Below are 26279 nucleotides of genomic sequence, written 5' to 3'. Positions count from 1 at the left end.
TTCAGGATAACATAAAAAATCTAGAATTGGAAGTTATCAATCTACAAAAGGAAAAGGAAGAAATGGTTCTTGAACTTCAGACAGCAAAGAAGGATGCCAACCAAGCCAAGTAAGAATAAAGTTAATAAATATTATTTAAGTCTGCAATGTGTGAGGAGCCTTAGAGTAAATAGAGAGAGAGCAATGAACGAGTCATTTCCTATCCTCATAGGATTTAAATTTAGTTGAGTATAATATACTTAAATAAAAGAAAAGTTCATTATAGGGATTTTAAAATTCACATGATGACAATTAAACAAGTCTGTATTACAACTTATCATAAGTAGCCAAATAAGTTTTTTAGATATTAGTTGTTCAGAAGTTTTGATACAGGAGATATCTGTTCAGGATGACATGGTCAGGGAAGGCTTTAGAGAAAGTTAGCATTTGATCTGGCTTTTGAAAGATTACTAGACCTACCCAATAGCAACAGATTCGTTTTCTCTGCACTTATGATAAAAATAGCTTCTGAGTAGGATTAATATACAAGCTAGAAACTGAATACTCCATCTAGTCATCACTTCATTAGGAGTAAAACCAAGACAGATAATCAAAATATCCTCCCTATTCCTCAGTATTCTATTGTATTGACTTTTTCTATTTTCTTTTTACTTGGTGACTCTTTTATATCTCTATTGAGTTTGAAACTTAGATTCTTAAGTTATCCTGAATGTTCGCATTCTACCTCAGAATGCAAGAATCAGATTTATTCTTTGCAGCTAACATGAAATGAGGAACCTTCAAGGAACCATCCTTTTCACATAGAGTGTTGAAGGATTGGTGTATTGAGGCAATTGCATTGTTATATATGCCAAAAAATCATCTTAGTCTTTGTATTAAGCTCCCATTGTTAAGGTAGTGTTGTTTGTTTGGGTGGTATTCGTGACTTAAATGACTATGTGATCGAGCAGCCATTATATATAATAGGGCTATGAACTTAGGAGTCTATTATTAATGTCTTTAAAAATTATGCTTTGCTGCCAGTAATATTCGTTTCTCCCTCATTTGTCTTTTAGGTTGAGTGAGCGCCGCCGCAAACGTCTCCAAGAACTAGAGGGGCAAATAGCTGATCTGAAGAAGAAATTGAATGAACAGTCCAAACTCCTGAAACTGAAGGAATCCACAGAGCATACGGTCTCCAAATTGAATCAAGAGATACGGGTAGGGATGGGTGTTGAGTGAAACCTAATCATGAACAGCTTTGTAAGGGTTTCTCTCACAGTGAGTCAATAAAAATATCTTTTTAAAAAGGGATACAGGTAGGCGCTGGAATGACAGTACAACTGGTAGGGTGTTTGCCTTGCACACTCAGCCAATCTAGTTTCAATCCCTGGAACCCCATATAGTCCCCTGAACTTCATTAGGAGTAAGCACTGCTAGGTGTGACCCCAGAAAGCAGAGAGAGGAGAGGAAGAGGGAGGGGGGAGTTACAGAGAGAGATTCTCAGATAATAAACTCATCTTTGCATACTCCTTATTAAAATCTAAAAGCTCAGGTGTTTCATTTAGAATTATGCTATAGAATTGTTTTCAGGTGAGAAAATAGTAGGCAGAATCCATCATTTCAAGCATGCAAGTCTCCATATATGTTCCTTTTTCAGAATGTTGGGTTGGTGGTCATGATCTTCATAACGAGAGTTTGTTAGATTCTCTGACACCAAAGGGCAAAGTCACCTTAATATTTTGTGTGCTGACTAACTTCCACAATCATGTGAAATAATTCCATAAAGTAATTGCAAGACATTTGAAAAAGATTGAAGTTTGATACAGAAGGTTCTGATACCTGCAAATAGGTGGTTACAGGTTATGTGTACTGAAAATTTTAGAATTAAATGGATGCAGTGAAGAATTTTCCTTTTAGCTTAGTAGATGTTTCTTTGAAATATTATTTCCATTTATATAAAATGGACTTAGGGCCATATTTAGAGTATAGTTACTTTTTATTCTTCAGAGTGCTCATTTGCATAGTCTATCCTAGGAAGCCTGGGGCAAGCAAGCATAGCAAAGGGAATTTCAAGCCTCATCAGAAAACCTGTTAGTGGCCTTCTCAGCTTAGCTATGTATTTTCTCTCTTCTTAATGGTTGGTTTATCACATCAGCCTAAAATAAAGTGCAGATGACTAATACTTGTACTGGTGTTTATTCTTTAGATGATGAAAAACCAGCGGGTACGGTTAATGCGTCAGATGAAAGAAGATGGTGAGAAGTTTAGACAGTGGAAGCATCAAAAAGACAAAGAAGTGATCCAGTTGAAAGAGCGAGTAAGTAACTAATAATTTCTTAAAGGCCCACCTGATAATGCCTTATCTGAAAACCTGCTCTAGATTATCTTAATTGATCTAGGTTCTGTGATTTACAGTACTGTTAATTATGGTTTGCTATGCACATAATTTCAACACCACATCCATCACTGGTGTACCCACCTCCCTTGCCCAACGACCCTAATGGCTCTCCCTTTCAAACTACACCTCCATACTCAGTTGCATAGATATGTTCTCCCATTTGTTGCCTTTGAAAACTGCTGTAGGTTAATATTAAATCTTTCCTTCAAACAACTGGCATCTCCAAAAATGTGATACATTCATGCATTAAAAAGCGATTAAATGTCTACTATGGACTAAATGTCTTGGGGAATAGATAATACAGCAAATGACTTCTATCAATCAAGAATGCCTTGTCCAATGGGGAACGTAAAATACATGAATGGTTTTCTGCAGAACAAAGTATAAAGATATCTGGTCTTTATGAATGATATGAAAAGTAATTAAGAAAGGGAAGTGTTTTCTAGTTGGGGGAAAAGTTTACTAATTGAGAAGCTGGAGAGATAGTATATAAGTAGGGGACTTGTCTTGCACATGGCTAACCTGAGTTTGATCCTTGGCACTATTTATGATTCTTGAGTGCAGAGCCAGAAGTAAGCCCTGAACACCTCTGGATGGCCCCCAAACCAAAACAAGTTGGAAGTTTGTGAATCATAAACCATTATTAACAGTATTATAAACCAATCTCAATTAATAATAATAAACTAAAATTGTTTTAATTGGTTAATAAAATGATGGCTGAATAGGAACTGATCACGGAGGCTATTAAGATAGGTGCAAACATTCTAGATAATTGGGTCAGCAGGAAAATGCCACAGAGATGACAACTATTTAGGCACATTTCTGGAACAGGAAATGGTCCAGGTTGGATCAAGATTTCACTGGAAAGACAAGTTAAAACTGGATTGTTATAGATCCATTAAATTTTAACTTAATTTTATTAGAACTGTAAAGATTTTTAACATCTGGGAGTAATATATGCAACAAACTGGAATATTGAGAAGCTGTAAGCCAAAGTACAAGGTCGGAAAATAATGTTTAGGGACCATTACATTATTTTCATAAAAATAATCTTTAATGTCTGTTACTCCTGTACAGGAGTTAATGTGCTTGCCTTACATTTAACCAACCTAGCTTAATCCCCAGCACTGCATATGGACTACCTAGCATCTCCAGGAGTGATCTCTGAGCACAGAGATATAGACACAGCAGACTGTGGCAATGAGAGAGAAGGAGAGGGGAGAGGATAGCATAGAATTTAAGGCACCTTGCACATGACTGACCTATTTGATGCCTGACACTACATATAATCCCCAAGCACCACTAGAGTGTTGTATTTGCGTTAAGTAGCATCTGCTTGTAACGTAAATATAGAGAAAGAAATGAGAACCAGAAATGGCAAATAGGAATCAACTGTGGAGCCTCAAGAGACAGTGCAGCAGTTAAGTAATGTGGTCCCCAAAGCACTGCCAGTGGTCACTCTTCAGCACAGAGTCAGGGATAGCTCCTGAGCATTACTAGGTGTAGCTCCCCACCTGCCACTAATAAATAAGTAAAATAAAAATTATAAATGAAACTCTGTTTATTCTTGCTTTCTTTTCATTGTAGCCTATTTAAGAAACATAAATGATATGAAATGATAACTATAGTAATTTGAGGGAGTTGCAGACAGATAACAGTAACACAAAATAAGGTGAACAGAGAACAAATTTGTATGGGATTACTGTTTCTGTATTTCACTGTGACTGGATTAAACAGTCTATATAAGGCAGAGATAGTCAGACCTGGTTAAAACAAAATCTATAACAAAACTTGTTGTCACAGAATTAACAAATTAAAAGAATAGAGAAAAATCTACCTTTCGAACATCAATCATAAAATATCTGAAGTGGCTATACTGATGAAATGCACTAAGTATGTTAACCAATCACAGTGAAATGAAATAAATCACTTACCGGCAAGGGATGTATCTCAGTGGTATAGAATATGCCTCACATGTATGGGGTCCTGGAATTAATTCCTGGCATTCCCTCAGAAAAAAATTTCCACCAAAGGAAGTAGAAAATTCATAAATGCAAGTGGTACTCAGAAGATCTGATGGCCCCTCGCAGCAATTCTTGGCCAACTGGGCCAGTGATTCCAATGCAAGAGCCTGAAGATCTGGTACTCCTCAGGCTTTGTGGTGCCAGGATTACCTGGGCTACTCTAGGAGTGCTTTAGGGCCTCCAGGGTTACAGCCAGTGGTGCTTTTCGGGACCTACAGGTTTGTATACCTACAAGTGTTCTGGTTACCATATGGTGCTGAGGATTAAACCGGTGTCAGCACATACAAAGCATGTGCTTTAATGCCTGTACTATGTCTTTGGCTCCTAAGCCACGGAATTTTAAATAAAGGGTCAAATAAAAAAATACAAGGAAAAATTTAAATAGAGAAAAAACAAAGATCATACATCAGAAGTTATGAAATTGTATCTAACAGCAGTGTTTAGAGGAAATTTTGTTATTGATGCTGTATTTTTAAAATAAAAATATACCAATAAATCTTATACAAGAAATATATGAGAAGCATGTAGATTAGAAAGAAAGAAGCAGAACTGTTAGTGGATGACATTCTTTTCTATGTGGAAAATCCTAGAGAATCTCCTATAGAAACTGTTAGAATTGACATGAGCTCAAAAGTATTTTGGATATAATTTTGATTGTACAAAGATCAGTTGTATGTTTCTATACTAGCTGCTGACAATTTGAAAATGAATAAAGTAAACAGTAACATTTATAATAAGACTATTACTTGGGGGGGTGCAGAGAAATAATACAGCATTTAAAGTGGTTGCCTTTTGAAGGGGACACCAGGACCTGTGTTCTCCCCCTCAGTAGCCTGCCCTACCTGAAGATAGCATTTGTAAGGATCCACAGGTGAATTACATGCAGCTTTTTCTATTTATGGCAGGGTAGTGGTGGGAACAAGCTACAGCACTCAGAGGTTACTTGCTCAAAAATTTTTTTTAAAAAGTACTTCACTTGCCAAACCCAGTTCAAATCCTGACATTGAACTGTTCCCCAGAGTAACAGAGCCAGGAATCACTCCTCAGGACCACAGGATGCGTGCCCTCTCCTTGGGAATAAATTTAATAAAAGAAGTATAAGACTTTGCTGGGATTGTGAAGAACATACCACGCATGCATGAAACTTGTAGTCAAGTGCCAGTAGGCACCGCAAAAAATGTTTAAATGTTTTGGGGAAGGTTGGGCCACACGTGGCTGTGCCCAGAGGTTATTCCTGGCTTTGCACTCAGGAATGAGTGCGGCTGGCAGTGCAAAGGGAGCCATTCAGGTAGCCAAGCATATAAGGCAAATGCCTTACTATCTCTCCTTCCCACCCACCCACCCCCAGTTTTTTTTAAAGAACCAGGGATATAACTTAGTGGTGTAGCACCTGCCTTGCATTTGTAAGGCCTTCGTTCTTTTTGATGCAACCTTCTTTTTAGTGAAGCAAAATAATTATTATTTAAAGAAATGTACTAAGTGTGAGAGGAGAAAAATACATATTCAATAGAGAACATGGGTTTCTCCAGAGTGGCTTCAATCCCCATCTGTGAGAAAAAATAACCATAAGACTTACTCATCGAAAATTACATAGGGTTGGAAAGAAATTAATGGGCCTGAGAATGTGCTTTGCATGAAGGAGGACTGTGTTCATTTCCCCGCACCATGTGTTTCTTATGCACTTTGCTGAAAGTAACCCCTTAGCACTGCCAGGTTCGGGTCCCCAAAATAAATAAATCTGGGCTCAAAGAGATAAGTAGTATGGCAGGTAGAGTACTGCCTTGTGCACATCCAACCCAGGTTTCATACCCAGCACCCCATATGGTCCCCCAAGTGCAGAGCCAGGAGTGAGCCCTGAGTACCTGTGGGTGTGATCCAGAAATAAATAAAACTGAAAAAAATGTCATGGAATTAAATAAAGTTCTAAATAAATAAAAATATAACCCAATGTTTGTAAATGGAAGGACTTAATAACCTTCAGAAGGAATTCTCCCCAAATTGATTTAGATTCGATTTAATCCAATTGACAGTTCTGTCTGGCTTCTTTATTAAAGTTGCTTTTTGTGACATTCTGATGGAAATACAAGAATAAAACCAGGATAATCAAAATCATCACGATCACGATCACGACCATCCTGTTGTTCGTCGATTGCCTCGAGCAGGCCCCAGTAAGGTCTCCTTCGTCCTAACCCTGAGATTTTTTTTTTAAAGTGCCATATTCAAGGCTCTTTCAGGATTAGGAGAATGAGACCCATCATTGTTACTGGTATTTGGCATATTGGGTATACCACGGGGAGTTTGCCAGACTCTGCCATGTGGGCAGGTTACATTCGGTAGCCTGCCAGTTTGTCCAAAGTAGGAATGAGATGATAATTCCGGGAGCTGAGTGTGATAATCTCTGGATCCTGGCCGTTGTTGGGGTTACACGGCAGTTGGTGGGTGTAACTGTCTAGCTACTGGCAGGTCCAGTCCCAAACCGTGCAGGCTTGGAGATCTCAGCCCCGGGTCCCACACACCTGGGTTCCTCTGCCAGTTCTTTTATGCGTGAGGCTCATCCAAGTGTGTGGAGAGTGGTCCCAGCATGGCCTTGGCTGGGGCCCGGAGGTCTTCAGCTGTTGGGCCCTGATGCAGACAGTCAGGCACAGGGTAGGAGACTCTGCCTTGTTCTCTCCTGGGAGCTGAGTGTGAAATACAAGAATAAAACCAGGATAATCAAAATCATAAAAGAAGAAATTTGAAGATTTTACATTTTCTGCTATCAACACACCCATCACCTCACATAGCTACCATTCTCACCACACGAGAATATCTAAAATCATTTCTAAATACCTAAAATCATGTATTTTATTTTAAAACTGAAAGTACCCTTTAACCAACCTTTCCCTATTTTCTCGTCCTTGCACTGTTCTACTCTCTACTTCTGTAACTTCAATTATTTTCTAAGTTCTACATAAAAATGAGATCATATAGTTTATGTCTTTCTTTGGTTTATTTCATTTAGCATAATTATGTCCAGTCTCATCCTTGTTGCTAATGGCAAGATTTTCTTCACGTTTGTGGCTGAATATTATTGTTGTATTGCATAATGATGATTTAATCTACAACAGATTTGGATATATATCAATGAGTCCAAATCCCTGCTGCTTATAGAGATCTTGTAGCTGTAGTAAAGTTGCTTACACCTGCAGCAGCTTCATGCATCTCTGTGATTGTCACACAAGAGCAAAAGCACCTAACAACATATTTCTTCCAACATCCCCATCCAAATCTCATTAAGAAAGACATAGTCATGTACTCCATTTTTTTATCCATTCACCATTAGTAAACATTTAGTTTTTTCCACATCTTAGTTACTATAAGTAATGTTGTGACAAACATGGAAATGCAAATATCTCTTTGAGACTCTTATTTTTTTGACTATATGTCCAATAGTAGAAATGTTGCATCATGTGGACGTTCTGTTTTTACTTTGAGGAGCTTCTGTACTGTTTTCCGTAATGACTGTACCATTGAACGACACTTTATATTATATGGTTTTATTTGACTAGGCTGAATTTAAAATCTGAATTTTTTTTTGAGATAGACAACCTTTTTAGTGAAGCAAAATAGTTTTTATTTAAAGAACTTTACTAAGAGAAGTATGAGAGGAGAAGAATACATGTTCAATATAGAACATAGTTTACTCCAGAGTAGAAAAAGCCTGACAACAATCTTTATAGTCATCTGTCTAGCTCATTCTTACCCTAAGGAATTGCTAGCTTTATAGTATTTTTTCACTATACCCCATTCTCAGGTAACTTCAATTCTACTATAAATGTTCACTGCTTTTTCTTTTTCTTTTATTTTTATTTTGGTTTTGTTTTGTTCGTTAATTTTATATATGCACACATGGGTAGAAATTCTCCAAACGCTAGTCTTTTTCCTTCTTTTTTGCTTCCCTTGAGCTCCTTTCATTATGTTCATTTTGTTGAAATAACATACTTTCATCTTTTTGTAGTGAGTAGTAGTCCAAGGTATAAAATGTACCACAGCTTCTTGGAGCTGAAGCAATAGTACAGCAGGTAGCATGCTTGCCTTGCACACAGCTGACCCAAGTTTGATTCCCAGCATTTCATATGATCCCCTGAGCCTGCCAGGAGTGAGTCCTAAGCAGGGAGCCAGGAATGATCCCTAAGCGCCACTGGGTATGGCCTCAAAACAAAAAGTGTACCATAGCTTTTTTTATCCAATCATCTATGAGCAAGCACTTTTGTTACTTCATATTTTAGCTTCTATAAGTAATGCTACAGTAAGGACCAGAGAGATAGTATAGGGATCTAGGCACTTGTCCGTGCATGCAGCCAATCCTGATTCAATCCTGCATATCACATATGATGTGACCCAACCAATAGTAGCCCAGCCAAAAGAACACAAACAAAAGTCTGACCTTTTTCTTCTCAGGACCGTAAGAGGCAATATGAACTGCTCAAACTTGAAAGAAACTTCCAGAAACAGTCTAATGTGCTCAGACGTAAAACTGAGGAGGTAAGAAATTTTGATCTGTTGGGCCAAGTGTTTAGATACTGATGAACTAGTATGCCTTAAATGAGCCAATGTCCTGAGGAATCAGGGATAAGAATCTTTACCAGTAATTCCTAAGTTGTGAGCCTTTTTTCATGTGTCATGAATTATCAGCAGATTTAAAATGGGTGAAATGGTACTGTTCAAATAAATATATTTTTTCAAATGGGGTTTAATTGTTTCCCAAAAAATTCCAGAGTAATATTGTTACTGTGTTACTGTGTTTGGCATATCGAATATTGGTAGGTGACATTTCTGAGTAGCTTTTATCCTCAGTCCTCCCATTGTTCATCGATTTGCTCGAGCAAGCCCAGTAACGTCTTCATTTTGAGACTTGTGGTTACTGTGTTTGGCGTATTGAATACGTCACTGGTAACTTGCCAGGCTCTGCTGCACGGGCGAGATACTCTCGGTAGCTTGCCAGGCTGTCCAAGAGGAGTGGAGGAATGGAACTTGGCTCGGCCGGGTTGGCTGTGCGCAAGGCAAATGCCCTACCGCTGTTGTATCGCTCCAGCCCTTATCCTCAGTATTTCCTTAAAATGTTTGCCTACCCTAAACTCTAAAGCAGTAATTTTTCTTTCTGTTTTTTTCTGCTTTTTGGGTCACACCCAGTGATGCTCAGGGGTTACTCCTGGCTCTGTGCTCAGGAATCACTCCTGATGGTGCTCAGAGGACCATATGGGATGCTGGGAATTGAACCCAGGGTGGCCAAGTGCAAGGCAAGAGCCCTACCCACTGTGCTATCGCTCCAGCCCAGAAAGCAGTCATTTTTCTTTTTTATTATTTATTTATTTTTATTAGTGAAACACCATGAGGTACAGTTGTAGACTTACAAACTATCATGCTTGGGTTTCAGTTATACAATGATGGAGTACCCATCCCTTCACCAGTGCCCATTCTCCACCACCAATGAACCCAGTAGCCCTCCCACCCTCCCACCCCCTCTCCTCCAACCCCACCCTTCCTCTGTGGCAGAGCATTCCCTTTTGCTCTCTCTTTCCTATAGGATGTTGTGACTTGCAATAGAGGTATTGAGTGGCCATTGTGTTCTGTCTATACTCGAAAGCAGTAATTTTTCATCAGTATTATTTGCATGGACATTTACAAACTCAGTTCCTATAGGAATTCCAAACAATGGAACTTTTTCTTTGCAAATATGCAGGAATGAGAATATTCTTTCTACCATTAAATAATGCATTAATATGAACTTTTTATTTAGGCAGCCGCAGCCAACAAGCGTCTTAAGGATGCTCTCCAAAAACAGCAGGAGGTGGCAGATAAACGCAAAGAGACTCAGAGCCGTGGGACAGAAAGCACTGCAGCTCGAGTAAAGGTATTGACAGTTTGAACTGCAACTTCTCATGTGTTCATTGGGTATAGGGGGGAAATAATTTTTTTTCATCTGGAAGTAAACACTATAGAATATGAAATTCTACTTTTGATTGCCTATTTCCTAAAGATAAGAATATCTTTGATGGTCAGAGCAATGGTACAGTGGGTAAGGAACTTACCTTGCATACAGCCAACCTGGATCCTGTCCTCAGCATTGCATAGTATACCCTGAGCACCACGAGGAGTAAACCCTGGGTACAGCTGGGTGTGGTCCAAAACCCAAAAAAAATATGTCTTTGAATGATTATTCAAGTATGAGAGAATTCCCTCCTATTTCTGTCTTCACTGAGGTTCTATTTATGTTTTTCTGTTTGGTTGGTTGGGTTTTGAGCTGCATTTGGTAGTGCTTTGGGGCACCAAGTGATGCCAGAGATAGAGCCTGTGTCTCTTACGTGTACTCTAGCCCATTGAGGTATCTCTTCTACAAACTCTGTTTATATTTAAGTGTGCTTTTAAAAACATTTTATTACTGAGTGGAGTGTGTTCCCCATGTGCTGCTCAGGGAGTCCAAGAGCCACTCCCAGCAATTCTCCACCAACTAGGCCAATGGTTTAATGCTAGGACCCAAGGATAGGTGATGCTCAGGGGACCATGTGGTGTAGGGGATCAAACCAGGACTGGGTAGAATCAAAGCATGTGCCTTTACCCGGTACAATCTCTCTAGCCCTCTGTTTGTTTTTATTAGTGCTCTTGAGATATGATAACATAAAATATTTTCTATGTATTTGAATATGTACAATTTAATAAGTTTTGGCATGGTAGTCATTACCACTCAAGATAGCGTCATTGTCCATCAGGACTAAAATTTCCTTCGTACCCCCTTTTAATCTGTCCCTTCCTTTTCATGTTTACTCTGTCCCCACAACTTTGACTAACTATTAATCTGCATTCTATCATTTTATACCTCTTTTATTTTCTATGGGCTGGAGCGATAGCACAGCGGGTAGGGCGTTCGCCTTACATGCGGCCAACATGGCCGACCCGAGTTCGATTCCTCCGCCCCTCTCGGAGAGCCCGGCAAGCTACCGAGAGTATTCGATATGCCAGACACAGTAACAACAAAGTCTCCAATGGAGACGTTACTGGGCCCGCTCGAGCAAATCGACGATCAATGGGAGGGCCTCTACCTTTACCTTTACCTTTATTTTCTATAGTTTTTTGAAAAATAGAATCATAGAAAGTACAGGAATTGAGGGGCTTGCCTTCAATTCCAAATTCAATTTGCCAATCAATTCCAAGTACCACATATATATCTCTGAGTACAGAGTCTGGATTATATACTGAGCATTGCCAGGTGTGCCCTGAAAACCTAAAAGGCAGGGCATCATATTTGATCCCTCACTGTGCAGAAAAATGTGAAGGGTCATGAAACTGAGCCAAAGATCAGTATTACACTAGGACAACTCTCCATGCCCCAAAACCTTCGTAATAAGGACATCAACTTCAGTTTACCCACTTTTACTTTTTTTAGGATTTTGGGTCATAACAGCAGTACTCAGGGTTTTATCCTAGTTCTTTTCTCAGGGGTTACTGGTGGATCTTAGGTTACCATATGTGATGTTATCTTGGACATTTGTTAAGTCTATTTGTTTGTTTGTTGCTTTTTTTGGTCACACCCAGAGATGCTCAGGGGTTACTTCTGGCTCTGCACTCAGGACTTACTCCAGGCAGTGCTTGGGGGACCATATGGGATGCTGGGGATAGAACCTGGTCTTTTCCCCAGTTGATTGATTTGTCTTTTTATCTCATTTTTATTTAGATTACTTTTTTATATTCTGGATATATTTGATAAAGGATAGCGTATTTCATAAGTATTTTCTTCAGGATTTTAATTTGGTAATAGTCTCTTTTGAAGAACAATTTTTGGAAATTTTGATTCTATCCAATATGTGAATGTGAGTTTTGGTGGGATTCTTTTTTTTAAGGGGGGTGCACATCCGGTGGTGCTCAGGGCTTACTCCTTGCTATGCCCCTCAGGGATCAGGGACTCAGGGTGCCAGGGATTAAAGCTGGGTCAACCACATGCACGGAAAGCACCCTACCCAATATACTATCACTCCCACCCCTTAGTGTTATTTTTTTTATTTAATCATTTCCATGGATTTAAGAAATCTTTGCTAAACCCACTGTCATTAAGATTTCTCCCCAAGTTTTATTCTTGAAGTTAAAAAGATTTATGATTTACCTTTAAGTCTATGGTTCATTTTGCCTTAGCACCTTTCCCAAAATCAAATGTCTAAAGCTAGATTTCCATATTCTATTCTATTGATCTACATATCTAATTAGAACAATACCAAAAGATTTTTACTATGCTAACTTCATAAGAAGTCCTGGAATCAGGTAATAGAAGTCCTTCAAAATTGCTATGCTTTTTCAAACGTTTTTCTGTCAACTTATTCCTTATTTTTTCTTATAAATTTTAGAATCAGCCTGTGAGTTTCTACGTAAGTCTGTGAGTTTGATAGGAACTACTTAAGAGTTGTAGTTAAATTTGAGGATATATTTATCTTAGCATTAGTTGAAACTTGATCTTTTGGAGCAGTATATTTCTCTATTTAATTCATTAATTTCTCTGATTGTTTTGAGTCGTATTTTACATTTGGGAATGCTTTTTTATTTCCGTTTCCAACTGTTTGAATATCACTGTCCTCCAGTTGTTCATCAATTTGCTCGAGCGGGCCCAGTAACGTCTCCATTGGAGGCTTTGCTGTTACTGTGTTTGGCATATCGAATACATCACGGGTAGCTTGCCGGGCTCTCCGAGAGGGACGGAGGAATCGAACTCAGGTCGGCCATGTTGGCTGCATGCAAGGCAAACACCCTACCGCTGTGCTATCAGCCCAGTTTGAATATAACTTGCTCCAGTTTGAATTTATAACTTGTTTGAATATAACTTGCTCCAGTTTGAATATAACTTGTTGATTTTTAACAAATTTCTTATTATCTTCTAGCTACTCAATGTTGTTTTCTAAAATGAGGGATAATTTACTCTGTATGCCTCGCCTTATTTGTTATTGTTATCCTTGTTACATGCATAGGGATCACAAACTTGCCATGGTGCTAGGGCCCAGGTTTTTATTTGCAGTACTTGTACATTTAAGTCATACACTTTGTTGCAATGTTCAGACATGCTTGGTTGCAGTGCACCAGGGATTGCAATAGCAGTGAGTGGTTCTAGGGATCTAACTAAGCAATGTGAGGCTGTGTCAGGGCTCAAACTCAGGGCAAAGTGGATGCTCTACCACTGAACTCCATCCCCATGCCCCTGCCCTCTTGTTTTATTTTTTTAATTATATTTTTATTTTATTTAATTACCGTGAGATATAGTTACAAGCTTTCATGTTTGAGTTACAATCACAAAGTGATCAAACACCCATCCCTCTACCAGTGCACATTCCCCAGCACTATTATCCCCACTATAGCCCCCGTTTCCCACCCTCCCACTGCCTCCATGGCAGACAAAATTTCCCCAAACTCTCTCTACTTTGGGGCATTATGGTTTATAATACACTGAGAGGTTATCATGTTTGGTCCTTTATCTACTTTCAGCACACATCTCCCATCCCTACCAATTCTTCCAACCATCATTTTCTTAAGTGATTCCTTCTCTATTCCAGCTTCCTTCTCCCTCACCCCCCACACCCTGATCATGAGGCAGGCTTCCAACTATGGAGCAGTCTTCCTGGCCCTTGTATCTACTCTCCTTGGGTATCAGTCTCATGTTTTATTTCACAAATGATTGCAGTACTTCTATGTCTGTTCCTCTCTTTCTGACTCATTTCACTTAGCACTATACTCTCCATATCTATCCACCTATAAGCAAATTTAATGACTTCATCTCTCCTAACAGCTTCATAGTATTCCATTGTATAGATGTACCAAAGTTTCTTTAACCAGTCATCTGTTCTAGGGCACTTGGGTTATTTTCAGATTTTGGCTTTTGTGAACAGTGCTGCAATGAACATCACTGTCGTCCAGTTGTTCATCAATTTACTTGAGAGGGTGCCAGTAATGTTTCTATTCCTCCCAGCCCTAAGATTTTAGCAGCCTCTTCTTACTCGTCTTTTCCCAATGATTGGAGGCGCTTTCAGGGTCAGGGGAATGAGACCTGTGAACATATAGGTACAGATGTCATTTCTTCTTGCACACTTGCTTTAAATAATTTCAACTTCCTTTGCATTCATTTTCTAGCACTGTAGCACTGTCCTCCTGTTGTTCATCAATTTGCTCGAGCAGGCACCAGTAATGTCTCCATTGTGAGACTTCTTGTTACTGTTTTTGGTATATTGAATACGTCACAGGGAGCTTGCCAGGCTCTGCCGTGCAGGCGGGATACTCTCAGTAGCTTGCCAGGCTCTGGGGCAAGGGACGGAGGAATCTAGCATTTTCTAGAACACTCAGAGAATTATTGAATAAAATAGATAATGGAGGGCATCCTTGATTTGTTTATAATACAGGGAGAAAGCATTAGTTTTTTCATTAATCATATAACCCCTAAAAATTTTTCATATGCCAAGTTAAATGCTTCTTGATTTGTTTGATGAAATGAATAGGTTTTACTTCCCAAAACTTTTGGGAAAAGAGCAATAGTACAGTGGACAGGATGCTTGCTTTGCATGCAGCAGACCTGTGTTTGATCCCTGTTACACGACACCCTTATATGATACCCCAGCCTTCCAGAAGTGATCTTTGAGTGCATAGCTAGGATTAAGTTCTGATAGATGTGGCCCACAAACAACAACAAAAAGAATCTAGGGCTGGCGTGATAACTCAAATGACTAGTATTATTCTTCTTTTGCTTGTGGGAGGCCCAGATTTGGTCTTTTGCACCACATTGTCCCCTAAATGCCACCCCGAGAAAACTCTGAGCAACATGCCTAGAGTGGTCCCAGAGCACCACTGGGTGTGGCCTTAGAACAACCAAATTCTTATTTCTCATTTATATGGCCATATATGTTATTTTACTCTATTACTATAGCAAATGACATTTTTTCAATTAATTTTAATAAAGCAAAACTGATATGCAATAAAATTTAATCCTTTTATAAAATATACAGTTCTGTGAGTTTTAATAGTTCATATAGCTGTATAATCACAACTGTAATCCCTGGGCCAGAGAGATATTACAAAAGTTAAGATGTTTACCTAGGATGTGGCATAACCATAACATGTTTCAAATACATCACATATAATCCTCCAAGCACTGTCAGGCATGGACCATAAATACAGAGCTAGGAGTGATGCCTGAGCACAGGGCCAGTAGTAAGCCCTGAGAACAGCCAGGTATGGCCCAAAAAACAAAATTAAATAAATAGATAAATAAAAATCTTATTTAAAAATTGCTATAAATTTTTTTCAAATACAGATTTCTTTTAAAAACATGGTTTTGTATTATAAATATAACTTGTATAAAAATAATCACATAGGATTTCTATGTAATAATCACTTTGGGCAAATGTCTAGGAGTTAGATTTTTGGTTCATATGATAAGTGAATGCTTAGCATTATATAGAAACTGGCAGAAAGCTGCGCTTCCAACCAGAAGATCCATACTTGCCCATTTTTTATCCATTGTGTCTCATGAGTTCCTTCATTGCTCCCCCTACATTGTCAAACCTCCTGGAAGAGAAAACACTGGTTAATTTGGGGGGTAGATCTCTATAACTGCATTATCTCTGTAGTTGTCTTACTATGGCTGAAAATGACATAGACAAAACCCATATTTGAGAAACTCCAAAAGAGAATATGAGAACTGGAGCAGAAGGTAGAAAGACATAAAAGAGAACACACCAACATCAAGGACTCAAAGGTTAGAGAAAGTTCATCAGGAACTGGAAAAACCAAGTGTGCATTTGATTTTAGTGCTCATGGTGGACGGTGTATAGCCCTGAAGATCACCTATCTGGGCTGGATATACCAAGCTTTGCCAGTCAGGAAAACGCAAAAAATACTATTGAAGAGAAATTGTTAGAGGTTCTAACCAAGACTTGACTAGTAGAAAGCAGACAGACCTCCAACGGTCACCTGTGTGGGAGGATAAACTTGTCAGTGTTTTTGGACAGGTGATTTCTCTTGAACTTTATTCTCATGAAGCAGATATTCAGAGAACTTTCTTTTAAAAGGTAAAGTCAATGATGCTGCTAAAGAGATGTTATGCCCAGAGTCTCAACCGGGTGCTCCCTCCTGGCATCTGGGTACTGGCTGGGCCCCTGTAGAACTGAGCTTCAATGCTAGGTTCAGCTGACATGAGTGGACTTACCACAATTTTTTCCCCATGTGCTGATTTAGACGTTGAAACCATGAATTATGTTGCTCAGAAGCATTTTGATACACACGATTTTAGGAACTTATATAAATGGATGTAGCCAATGGAATGAATGATTTTCAGAGGACTATTCACCTGTTCAAGTTCAGCTACTAGGCCACAGCCTGGGTGATGAGGCAAGGCAAGAACCTTTTATGTCAGTTTCAAGTGACTGGTCAGACATTCCTCTATCAACAAGCCTGCTGATAGCTATTCTCTCTTTCTGATTGGCTAAGGACTGGGGAAGCCAGATACTATTTTTTAAATAAATAGATTTTATTTGGAGGATTTTTAAGGTGTAGAGGGGGAAAGAGTGAGAGAGTAACGTAATCAAGAGAGAACATGGGCTTCTCCAAGGGCGGAGAGAGCCCCTACACACATCCTAGCATTAGACACGAAAGCATGAAAGTACACATCTCAAGAGGGGAGATGTGGGTAACACATGTGCTCGGGCACCACATGTGCTCGGCCACGTGGGCGCAAACAGCACATGGGCTCAGGCTGCATATGCACCGGGAAGCCAGATGTTATTGATGAGCTGCTGAACATAGTAAAAAATCCCCCGAAACCTTAATACAGTATGACTGTAGAATTTCCTCTAATCTTGTGACTGTAAGCTTAAAAACATCAAGTGGACCTATGACCAAGAGCTTCAGGAGTTCACTGTTACTCACCTACAGCAACTGTGGGCCAACTATACTGTTAAAACTCACATGTTATATAGTATGCTACAAGGATTGGAGTCAGTTGCAGTATCCTGTAGGACAGACCAAAGACTGACAGAGAGGTAAAATGGAGATTACTCCTTGTGGGCCTCAAAGGGATCATATAAGGTGCCAGGGATTAAATCTGGGTTGCTTGTGTGCGAGGCAAGTACCCTACCTCTCTACTGTCGCTTCAGCCCTAGGATTCTGTCTTTATATTGATTTTTACTATTTCAATTATAGTGTGTTTTTATGTGTATCTCTTTGGTTTTATTTTGTTTGCTATTATTTTATAAAGACCATAGCATGCAGAACTCAGCCTCCCTGTCCTGGGAATCAAACCCAGGGCTTACACATACTAGGCAAATGCTATACTACTTGAGCTATCTCACTGCCCCAGTTTATTTGTTTGGAATTCTTTGAGCTCCCTAGGTCTGGGTATCTAACTCCACAGCTTGGCAAAGTTCTTGGCTCCTATTTTTTCAAATAAGTATGCTGTTCCCTTTTCCTTCTAATGAAACCTCTATATTGCACATGCTTTTTTTCTTGATCTTGTCCCATTTACCAACAAGGTTTTCTTCTTTGTTTTTAATTCTTTGATTTTTCTTGATAATCTCTTTGGATAATTTCCACTACTTTATCTCTGTACTTACTGATTCAATTTTCAGTTTTCTTCCTTTCTGCTGTTGAGCCTTCTAATTGTGAGCTAAACAGTTCATCTACTGTATTCTTTATGTCTGTGATTTCTGTTTGAACTTTTGTCAAACTTTCTACCACCCGTTTCTGTCTTTAAGTTCTCTTCCAGGAATTTCATTTCTGTCAGCATCATTAGAGTTGTAAATTTGTTGTCTGGTTTTTGTTTGGGTGTGATCTGACTTAAGATCAGGGTCTGCTCCCATCACTGTAGTTGGGGGTTACTGCCAGCAGTGCTGAAGGACTGTTTGACATGCAGTGCCAGATGTCAAACCAGAGATTCTAGCATGCAAAGCATGTCCATCAACCCATTACACTATCTCTCTAGCCCAGATCTATTCCTTTAAAGTCTTTTTCAAGTAGTTTGCAGAACTATGTTGCATTGTTCTGTCTCTAGTCCTTCTCAGTGCTGTCCTTTGGTCCCTTGCTTTATATTCTCTGCTTGTTAGAGTTTCAGGTCATTTTCTGTGTACTGATCCAAGTTTGCTGTGATCACAAGAGGAAGTACACAGTTCTCCCCATTCTATTGTCCTGGTCCCTCCTTTCAGAATAACTTTTTAAATTAGTTTTTCTATTATTTATTAGTCTAATAGTTACATTGCCATGAAATCTATAAGTGTATTTTATCTCTTCCTTGCTAATCCATCTATAGGTCTTTTTCTTAAATTGACAAGGACCTTCAGGATGATGTTGAGTAGGAGTAGTAATAGTCTAAATTTTGCTTTTTTTGATCATTCTGTCCTTCAGTATCAAAGTGTGGTATTAGGTGCAGGGATTTTTTTTTTTTTTGATTTTTGGGTCACACCCGGCGATGCACAGGGGTTACTCCTGGCTCTGCACTCAAGAATCACCCCTGGCGGTGCTCAGGGGACCATATGGGATGCTGGGAATCGAACCTGGGTTGGCCGTGTACAAGGCAAACGCCCTACCCGCTGTGCTATTGCTCCAGCCCCGAGATTTTTTTTTTTAAAGTGAATTCCATTAATCGGGTTGTGGAAGTTCTTATCTTTTCTTTACTTGTAAGTTTTCTCTCTGGATATATATAAATTTTGTCAGCTTCTTTTATCTCTGTTGACTTGGTGAATTACTTTTTTAATTGAATCTCTGTGAGATACAGTTACAAAGCTTTCATGTTTGAGATTCAGTCATACAATGATCAAACACCCATCCCTCCACCAGTGTACATTTTTCACCACCAATGGCTCCAGTATCTGCCCCCACCACCCCACCCTTCCCCCTGCCTCTTAATCACTTAATCACTTAATCCCCGTTATTCATCGATTTATTCGAGCGGGTGCCAGTAACGTCTCCATTCATCCCGGTTGCGTGCTAGCGTAGCCCAATGGTATCTGTTCGTTTTAGGAACATGTAGAGCCTCAAACCGATCATTTAGGGTCTTGACGAAGAAGTCTGACCATCTTATAGGTGGGCGTCCACGTGATCTTTTGATGTCTCGTGGAATCCAATCAGTAATGGCTCTAGTCCAGCGGTTGTCTGTAAACCTCATTACGTGTCCAGCCCATCTGATTTTTGATGTCTTGGCAAATGAGACAGCGTCCCTGATTCTTGAGCGTTGACGAAGATCAGAACTCCGGATTCTATCTCTCATTTGAGTGAATCGTGATATTCCAAGCATAGTTCTTTCGATTCCTCTTTGAGAGACCCGAATAGTGTTCTCATCCTGTTTTCGTAGGGTCCAGGTCTCTGAGGCATATGTTAATGCAGGAAGAATAGTGGAATCAAAGAGATGTGCTCGTAGCTGGAGGTTCTTTGTCCTTTTAGTTATTTCTTCAATGCTCTTGAAGGCATTCCAAGCCGCTCTCTTGGAAGGGCTCTCTCTCCAAGCCCCCTGCCTCTATGGCAGATAATTTCCCTCTTACTCTCTCTCAACTTTTTTCTCTATTTTTCTCTCAAATTTTGGGCATTATGGTTTGCAATACAGATACTGAGAGGCCATCATATTTGTTCCTTTATCTACTTTAAGCACACAACTCCCATCCTGAGCAATCATTCCAACTATCATCGACTTAGTGATCCTCTCTGTAACCTAGCTGCCTTCTCCCTTAGCTCATGAGACAGGATTCCAAACGCAGAGCAATTTTCCTGACACTTGTCTCTACTGTCCTTGGATATTAATCTCATATTACATTATTTTATGGTGAATTACTTTGATATTCAGATGTGGAATCAACCTTGCATTCCATTAATACACTCCACTGGTAATGAAGTACCATTTTTATGTATTGTTGAAATAAACAATATTTTAAAAATGTAAAATTTTGCTGTAAAATCTTTACATGTGTGATTATGAAAACTATTGCTGTAATATTTCATTATTATGTTTTTGTCTGGTTTTGTTACTGTGATGATATTGACCTCTTATTATAAGTTCAAATTTATTCATTCCTCTTCAGTTATCTGGAAGAATATAATAGAATTTCACAGAATACTGATTCTTTTTTTTTTAAATAATGTAGGAGTACTGCTATTTGATCAGCCATTGATTAAGCTGACTGAATTTGGCATGAACTCCACATTACTTTTTTATTTTATTGTATCACCATGAGATAGAGTTACAAAGCTTTCATGTTTGAGATTCGGCCATTCAATGATGAAACATCCATCCCTCCACCAGTGCATTTTTTACCACCCACATCCCAGTCCTCACCCTGCCTCTATGGCAATTTTCCTAAAACTCTCTCTAATTTGGATCATTATGTTTTGCTCGAAATTTCCCACCACCATTCAAGGCCAGGGGCAGACGCTAGATAATTTATTTTTCATTGCTCATTTTGAATATCATGAGCACTCACACAGCTGCAAATGTAAATGTAAATTTCTAGATTGTAAATGGTTGGGTTCCAGAGCATCTCTGTATGGCAATAATCCATTTTGGGATTCAGTTGGTAGTCTCTGGGCCAGGGCTATTGGTGCGCTAAGATGGTGCCCAGAAGCAAAGTCTGTGCGTGACAGCTAGTCTGCTGGGCCAGCAGGGATCTGAGTATGGACAGCCTGGGTCCTCTGCTACTATGAGACCTGGAGATTCAGTCCTATAACCCACATACCTGGGCCTTGCTTTTGGAAGGTTTTGGTCACTGGGATTCCATCTGGAAGAGGTGGGGAGAGCACACCTGCTCCATCTGGGGTGCCTCGGTGAAATTGGCTTGGTATGGGGCCCAGAGAGGTTTTCAATGCTGTGGTGTCTTCCAGGACTTGCTGCTGTGTCTGTGGGTCAGGTGGGTCAGGGCTGTTGGTGCATTATGATTCACATTACAAAATTTTCAGCAGGGTATATCTTGGTGAGGTCCATCCTGAGACGGTGGAGTCAAGCTGGGAGTGTGGTGGCGATTTTGGATTGTGGAAGCAAGTGGCTGCCTGGGGCTCTGACTGGGCGGGCACAGGCCAACCTGCCCCCCTCCAATTTACCCCGGTCTATTCAGCCATGGATAGTTCCAAGCTTTTCCGCGACTTTTGATCTCTTTTGAGGTTTATTTAGGGGTCTCTGAAGCAAGGCCGGCAGTAGAGCTTACAGGGTGGTGCTGGAGTTGGTTCGTGGTGTTGACTGCCAGTGCTTCCATGTGTATTGGGAAGTGTGGGGAGGTATCCTACCACAACTCCTTGAAAGCCTGGGGATTTCAGTCCCCAAACCCACATACCCAAATTTTCAGCGGATTATATCTTGGTTAAGTCCGTCCTGTGATGGTGCAGTCAGGCTGGAGATATGATGGCAATTTTGGATTCTGGAAGCAACTGGCTGCTGGGGACTCTGCTTGAGTGGACCACAAGGTCAACCCCTCCCCCTCCGATTTACCCCAGTCTTTTCAGCCATGTGCGGTTCCGAGATTAACTGCAGCTTTTAATCTCTTTTGAGACTTATCTATGGGCTTCTGAAATAAGGCCAATAAATGAGCTTGTATAGCCTAGCCGGAGGTAGTTTGTGGGTGTGGCTCCCACATACCTAACTTTTGGCCATTTAATTTCTTGGTAAACTTGGTACCCAGTTGTTGGGGTCTGGCCATAGGCACAGCGGCAATTTTGGGGTATCAGGAAGCCTGAAGGCACCATCAGGCTGTTGATACACTCACCCCGCAGATACAGGTTGATCTGCTGGTGGCACCATACCCCCAAGAATACTGTTTCTTCCTTAAAAGTTTGGCACAGGACCGGACAGATAATATAGCAAGTAGTGTGTTTCCCTTGCACTCCACCAACCCAGACTCAATCCCTGGCACCTCATAGATCCCGAAGCTCCATTGGAAATTACCCTTGAGCACAGAGCCAGGAGCAAACCCTGAGTAACAGCTGAATATACCCCACCCCCCGGCTCCCAAAAAGAGTTTGGCACAATTCACAAGTCGTCTGTCTCTCTCATTTTGCCTAAAGTTCCATTTTTTAAGTACTATAGAGCTGTTCAGTTATTATGTTTCTTCTTGCATGACTATTGGCAATAGATTTGTTTCCGAAAGCTTGCCAATTTTATCAAAGTTGTCAAATATATTGACATGAAGTTATTCATATTTCTAATATCTATATTAATGTCATCTATATTCATTTCTGTTGTATATTTTCTCCTTTATTCCCCTATTCTGACTAGATGTGCATCAAAGAACCAGTCATCCTCAGAAATAATTCAAATGGTAAATTTCATGTTATGTATATTTTACCATTAAAAAGTACCCAGATTAGGAACACAAAGTAACAAAATAGGAGACTAACACCCAAGAGTGGCTGAGATTAGTACCAGGGGTTTTGCTCCATGGTTTGGAGGCCACCCACACATACTAGGGGAAAAGGGAGCTCAGATAGAGAAAGGAGCACCAAATAAAGGGTGTTGGGAGGATCCTTCCAGGATGGGAGAAGCATGCTGAAAGTAGACTATAGACCAAACATGATTGCCACTCAATGCCTCTTTTGCAAACCACAACGCCGAAAAGGAGAGATAAAACAAAAGGCAATGCCCTGCCACAGAGGTAGGGTCGGGTGGGGGAATGGGAGGTGGGAGGGATACTGGGACCTGTGTTGGTGGAGGGTGGGCACTGGTGGAGGGATGGGTGTTTGATCATTGTATGATTGAAACCCAAGCACAAAAATTTGTAAGTCTACTACTGTACCTCATGGTGTTTCACTAATAAAAAATTTTTAAAAATAAAATAAAAAGTACCCAGATTATACATCTCCAATTAATTATTAATCCCCAGGTAATCTCCAATCTGATCTTCATTAGTTCTTTCTATTTTAGATTTAATTTACTCTTAATATTTCAGTTTCTTACTATATAAGCTACGGTCATTGGTTTGATGTTTTTTAATAAAAATATTTAGATGCCATGATTTATAATGCTGTTAGTAATAGAAATTTGGGCATGCAATGTTCCAATGCCAAACTCACTACCAGTTGTCTACCTCCCTCCATCAATATTCTACTGTTTCCTCCCATCGCTAAATTGCCTTGTTATATCCCTCGTTGTTTTTACTCTGTTAGTGTAGTTTGGGTCACATATTTATAATATCATTGGCTACTTTAGTTCTGTTACCTCACTTCTACACCACACAAGTGTCCACGGCCAATGACCAATACCCCCATGTGAAAACCATTCCACCTTCTCTTTTTCCTCCACCTGATTACCCCTCCTTTCTTGTCATACTTGTTTTTATAATCCAGGGCCTAAGGGTTTGTACAGGTTTAATATTTTTAGTTCCCTTGTCTTACTATTCTATATACCACAGATTAGTAAGAACATCTAGTGTTTGTCCTTATCTGTTTGACTTAATTCACTAAACATGGCACCCTCCAGTTCTATCGAAATTGTAGTGAACTGCGTAATTTTATCTTTCCTTGTGGTTGTATAGTATTCCATTTCATATTTATGCCACAGCTTCTTTATCTACTCTACTTTTGTTGAATATTTGGGAAATTTCTTCTTTTAGCATTGTTTTCCCTTAAAGAAGTAAAATCTAGATTAGCCATATGGAACTGCATAAAATTTAAAAGCTTTACATGGCAAAGAGACCAGCACAAAACAAAAAGGCAACCTAGGCATTGAGGAAAAATATTTGCACATCATATATCTGTTAAGGAGTTGGTATTCAAATATATAGAAAATGCACATACCTCAACATCAAACAATGAGCAACCTTAGTAAAAATGGGCAGGCCTAAATAGACATTCCTTCAAAGACTTATATACAGATGGTCTACAAACAGATGAAAATAATCTCAATATCACTTATTATTTAAAAAATGCAAATCAAAACCACAATGAAATATACCCTCACCCCCCCCCCCATGAGGATGGCGTCTTTAAAAAATAGTTAAATCCTCATTTGTGGAATATAAAGTAACATAATAGGAGACTAACACCTAAGGACAGTAGAGATAAGAGCCAGTAAAGTCACTCCAAGCCTTGGAAGCCAGTCTCATCTGCTGGGGGAAAAGGCAGCTGCAATAGAGAAGGGACCACTAAGTAAGTGATGGTTGAAGGACTCATTTGGGATGGTAGATGTGTGCTGAAAGTAGATTATAGACCAAACATGATGGCCGCTTAATACCTGTATTGCAAACTATAACACCCAAAAGGAGAGAGGGAGTAATAGTAATGTGCCTGCCACAGAGGTAGAGGGTGGGAAGGGGTGGGGGTGGCAGGATGGATAATGGGAACATTGGTGGTAGAGAATGCGCACTGTTGGAGGGATAGGTACTTGAACGTTGTATGACTGAAATGTAATCACGAAAGTTTGTAAGTCTGTAATTGTAACTCACGGTGGACTGGAGCGATCGCACAGCAGGTAGAGCATTTGCTTTGCATGCCACTGACCTCAGTTCAATTCCTCCTTCCCTGTCGGAGAGCCCAGCAAGCTCCCTGTATCTCCCTCGAGGCAGAGCCTGGCCAGCTCCCTGTCTCGTATTTGATTTGCCGAAAACAGTAACAAGTCTCACAATGGAGACATTACTGGTGCCCACTCAAGCAAATTGATGAACAGTGTGAGGACAGTGCTACATAATCTGCAAAGGATCGATGACTACTTCAAAAGGCTCTTTTCTGGATAAAACTTACAATATGATAATCATATATATATATATATATATATATATATATATATATATATATATCATGGGGCTGTAGCGATAGCACAGCAGTAGGGCGTTTGCCTTACAAGCAGCCAACATGGCCAACCCGAGTTCGATTCCTCATCCCCTCTCGGAGAGCCCGGCAAGCTACCGAGAGTATCTCGCCCACACGGCAGAGCCTGGCAAGCTACCTGTGACGTATTTCGATATGCCAAACTAAGGAGGGAAGGATGCAAAAGAAGTATTTTAAGAACAATGATGGAGGTTATTGGCAGTTTGGTCATGAGTGTGGCATGGTTAACAGCAAACCCCTAGGTTCTAATCTTTCTGTACTTTCAACAACTCCAGGAATTAAGGAAGATGGATAAATTCAATCTAGTTTCTCAACTCTCTTGACAAGAATAGATGTTGTTCACTGCTCTTTTGAGAGCTATTGAAATTTTTGGTGATGGTAGACACGAATGGAAATCTCACTTATAGTTACTTGGGCTCTGGTTGAAATGAGAAGAAATATGATGCTTAAACTAACCTGTGGGGGATCAGAGCAGGTAGTACAGCAGGTAGGGTATTTGCCTTGCAATCGGCCAACCCAAGTTTGATCCCTGGCATCCCATGGCACTGCCCCGAGCACTGCCAGGAGTGATCCCTGAGTGTATAGCCGGGAGTTACCCTTGAGCATTGCTGGGTGTGACCCAAAAAGTCAAAAAAAAATACTAACCTGTGGACTAGAGAGTTCTCATCTCTAATCCGCCTATCTATTTCTCTTCTAGAATTGGCTTGGAAATGAAATTGAGGTTCTGGTCAGTACTGAGGAAGCCAGACGCCATCTGAATGACCTTCTTGAAGATAGAAAGATCCTTGCTCAGGATGTGGCTCAACTTAAAGAAAAAAAGGAATCTGGGGATAATCCACCTCCTAAATTTAGGGTGAGTGCTCTACTGGAACCAGACTTAGCATTCCCTCTAGAATCTCTTTCTTCTTTGGAGAATTAATTTCATTTCATTCATTTTCACCCTCACAGAGACGCACTTTCTCACGTGCTGATCAGCGTGGACCAGTTTCTGAGTCAGAGGATTCTATCACAAAGCAAATTGAAAGCCTAGAGACTGAAATGGAGCTCAGGTAATGGGATTATCTTGAAGGAAGGCACTATAA

At 39.9% G+C, this 26279-nt stretch overlaps 1 protein-coding gene and 1 pseudogene across 1 annotated transcript in view; both read left to right on the top strand.

Moving 5' to 3' along the window:
* Positions 1-26279, top strand: part of KIF4A (kinesin family member 4A) — a 206205-nt gene that overhangs the window by 148670 nt on the left and 31256 nt on the right. The window contains exons 15-21 of the mRNA XM_056130107.1: positions 6-109; positions 1056-1200; positions 2189-2299; positions 8845-8928; positions 10184-10297; positions 25895-26050; positions 26146-26246. Coding sequence (XP_055986082.1) covers positions 6-109; positions 1056-1200; positions 2189-2299; positions 8845-8928; positions 10184-10297; positions 25895-26050; positions 26146-26246 — 815 coding nt within the window. The remainder of the gene's footprint in view (positions 1-5; positions 110-1055; positions 1201-2188; positions 2300-8844; positions 8929-10183; positions 10298-25894; positions 26051-26145; positions 26247-26279) is intronic.
* Positions 16048-17451, top strand: LOC130038085 (tRNA pseudouridine(38/39) synthase-like; annotated as a pseudogene).

This window comes from Sorex fumeus, unplaced genomic scaffold (assembly GCF_029834395.1).
Source record: "Sorex fumeus unplaced genomic scaffold, SorFum_2.1 ptg000073l, whole genome shotgun sequence".
Taxonomy (NCBI): Eukaryota; Metazoa; Chordata; class Mammalia; order Eulipotyphla; family Soricidae; genus Sorex; species Sorex fumeus.
This window is presented reverse-complemented; position numbering and strand designations above follow the sequence as displayed.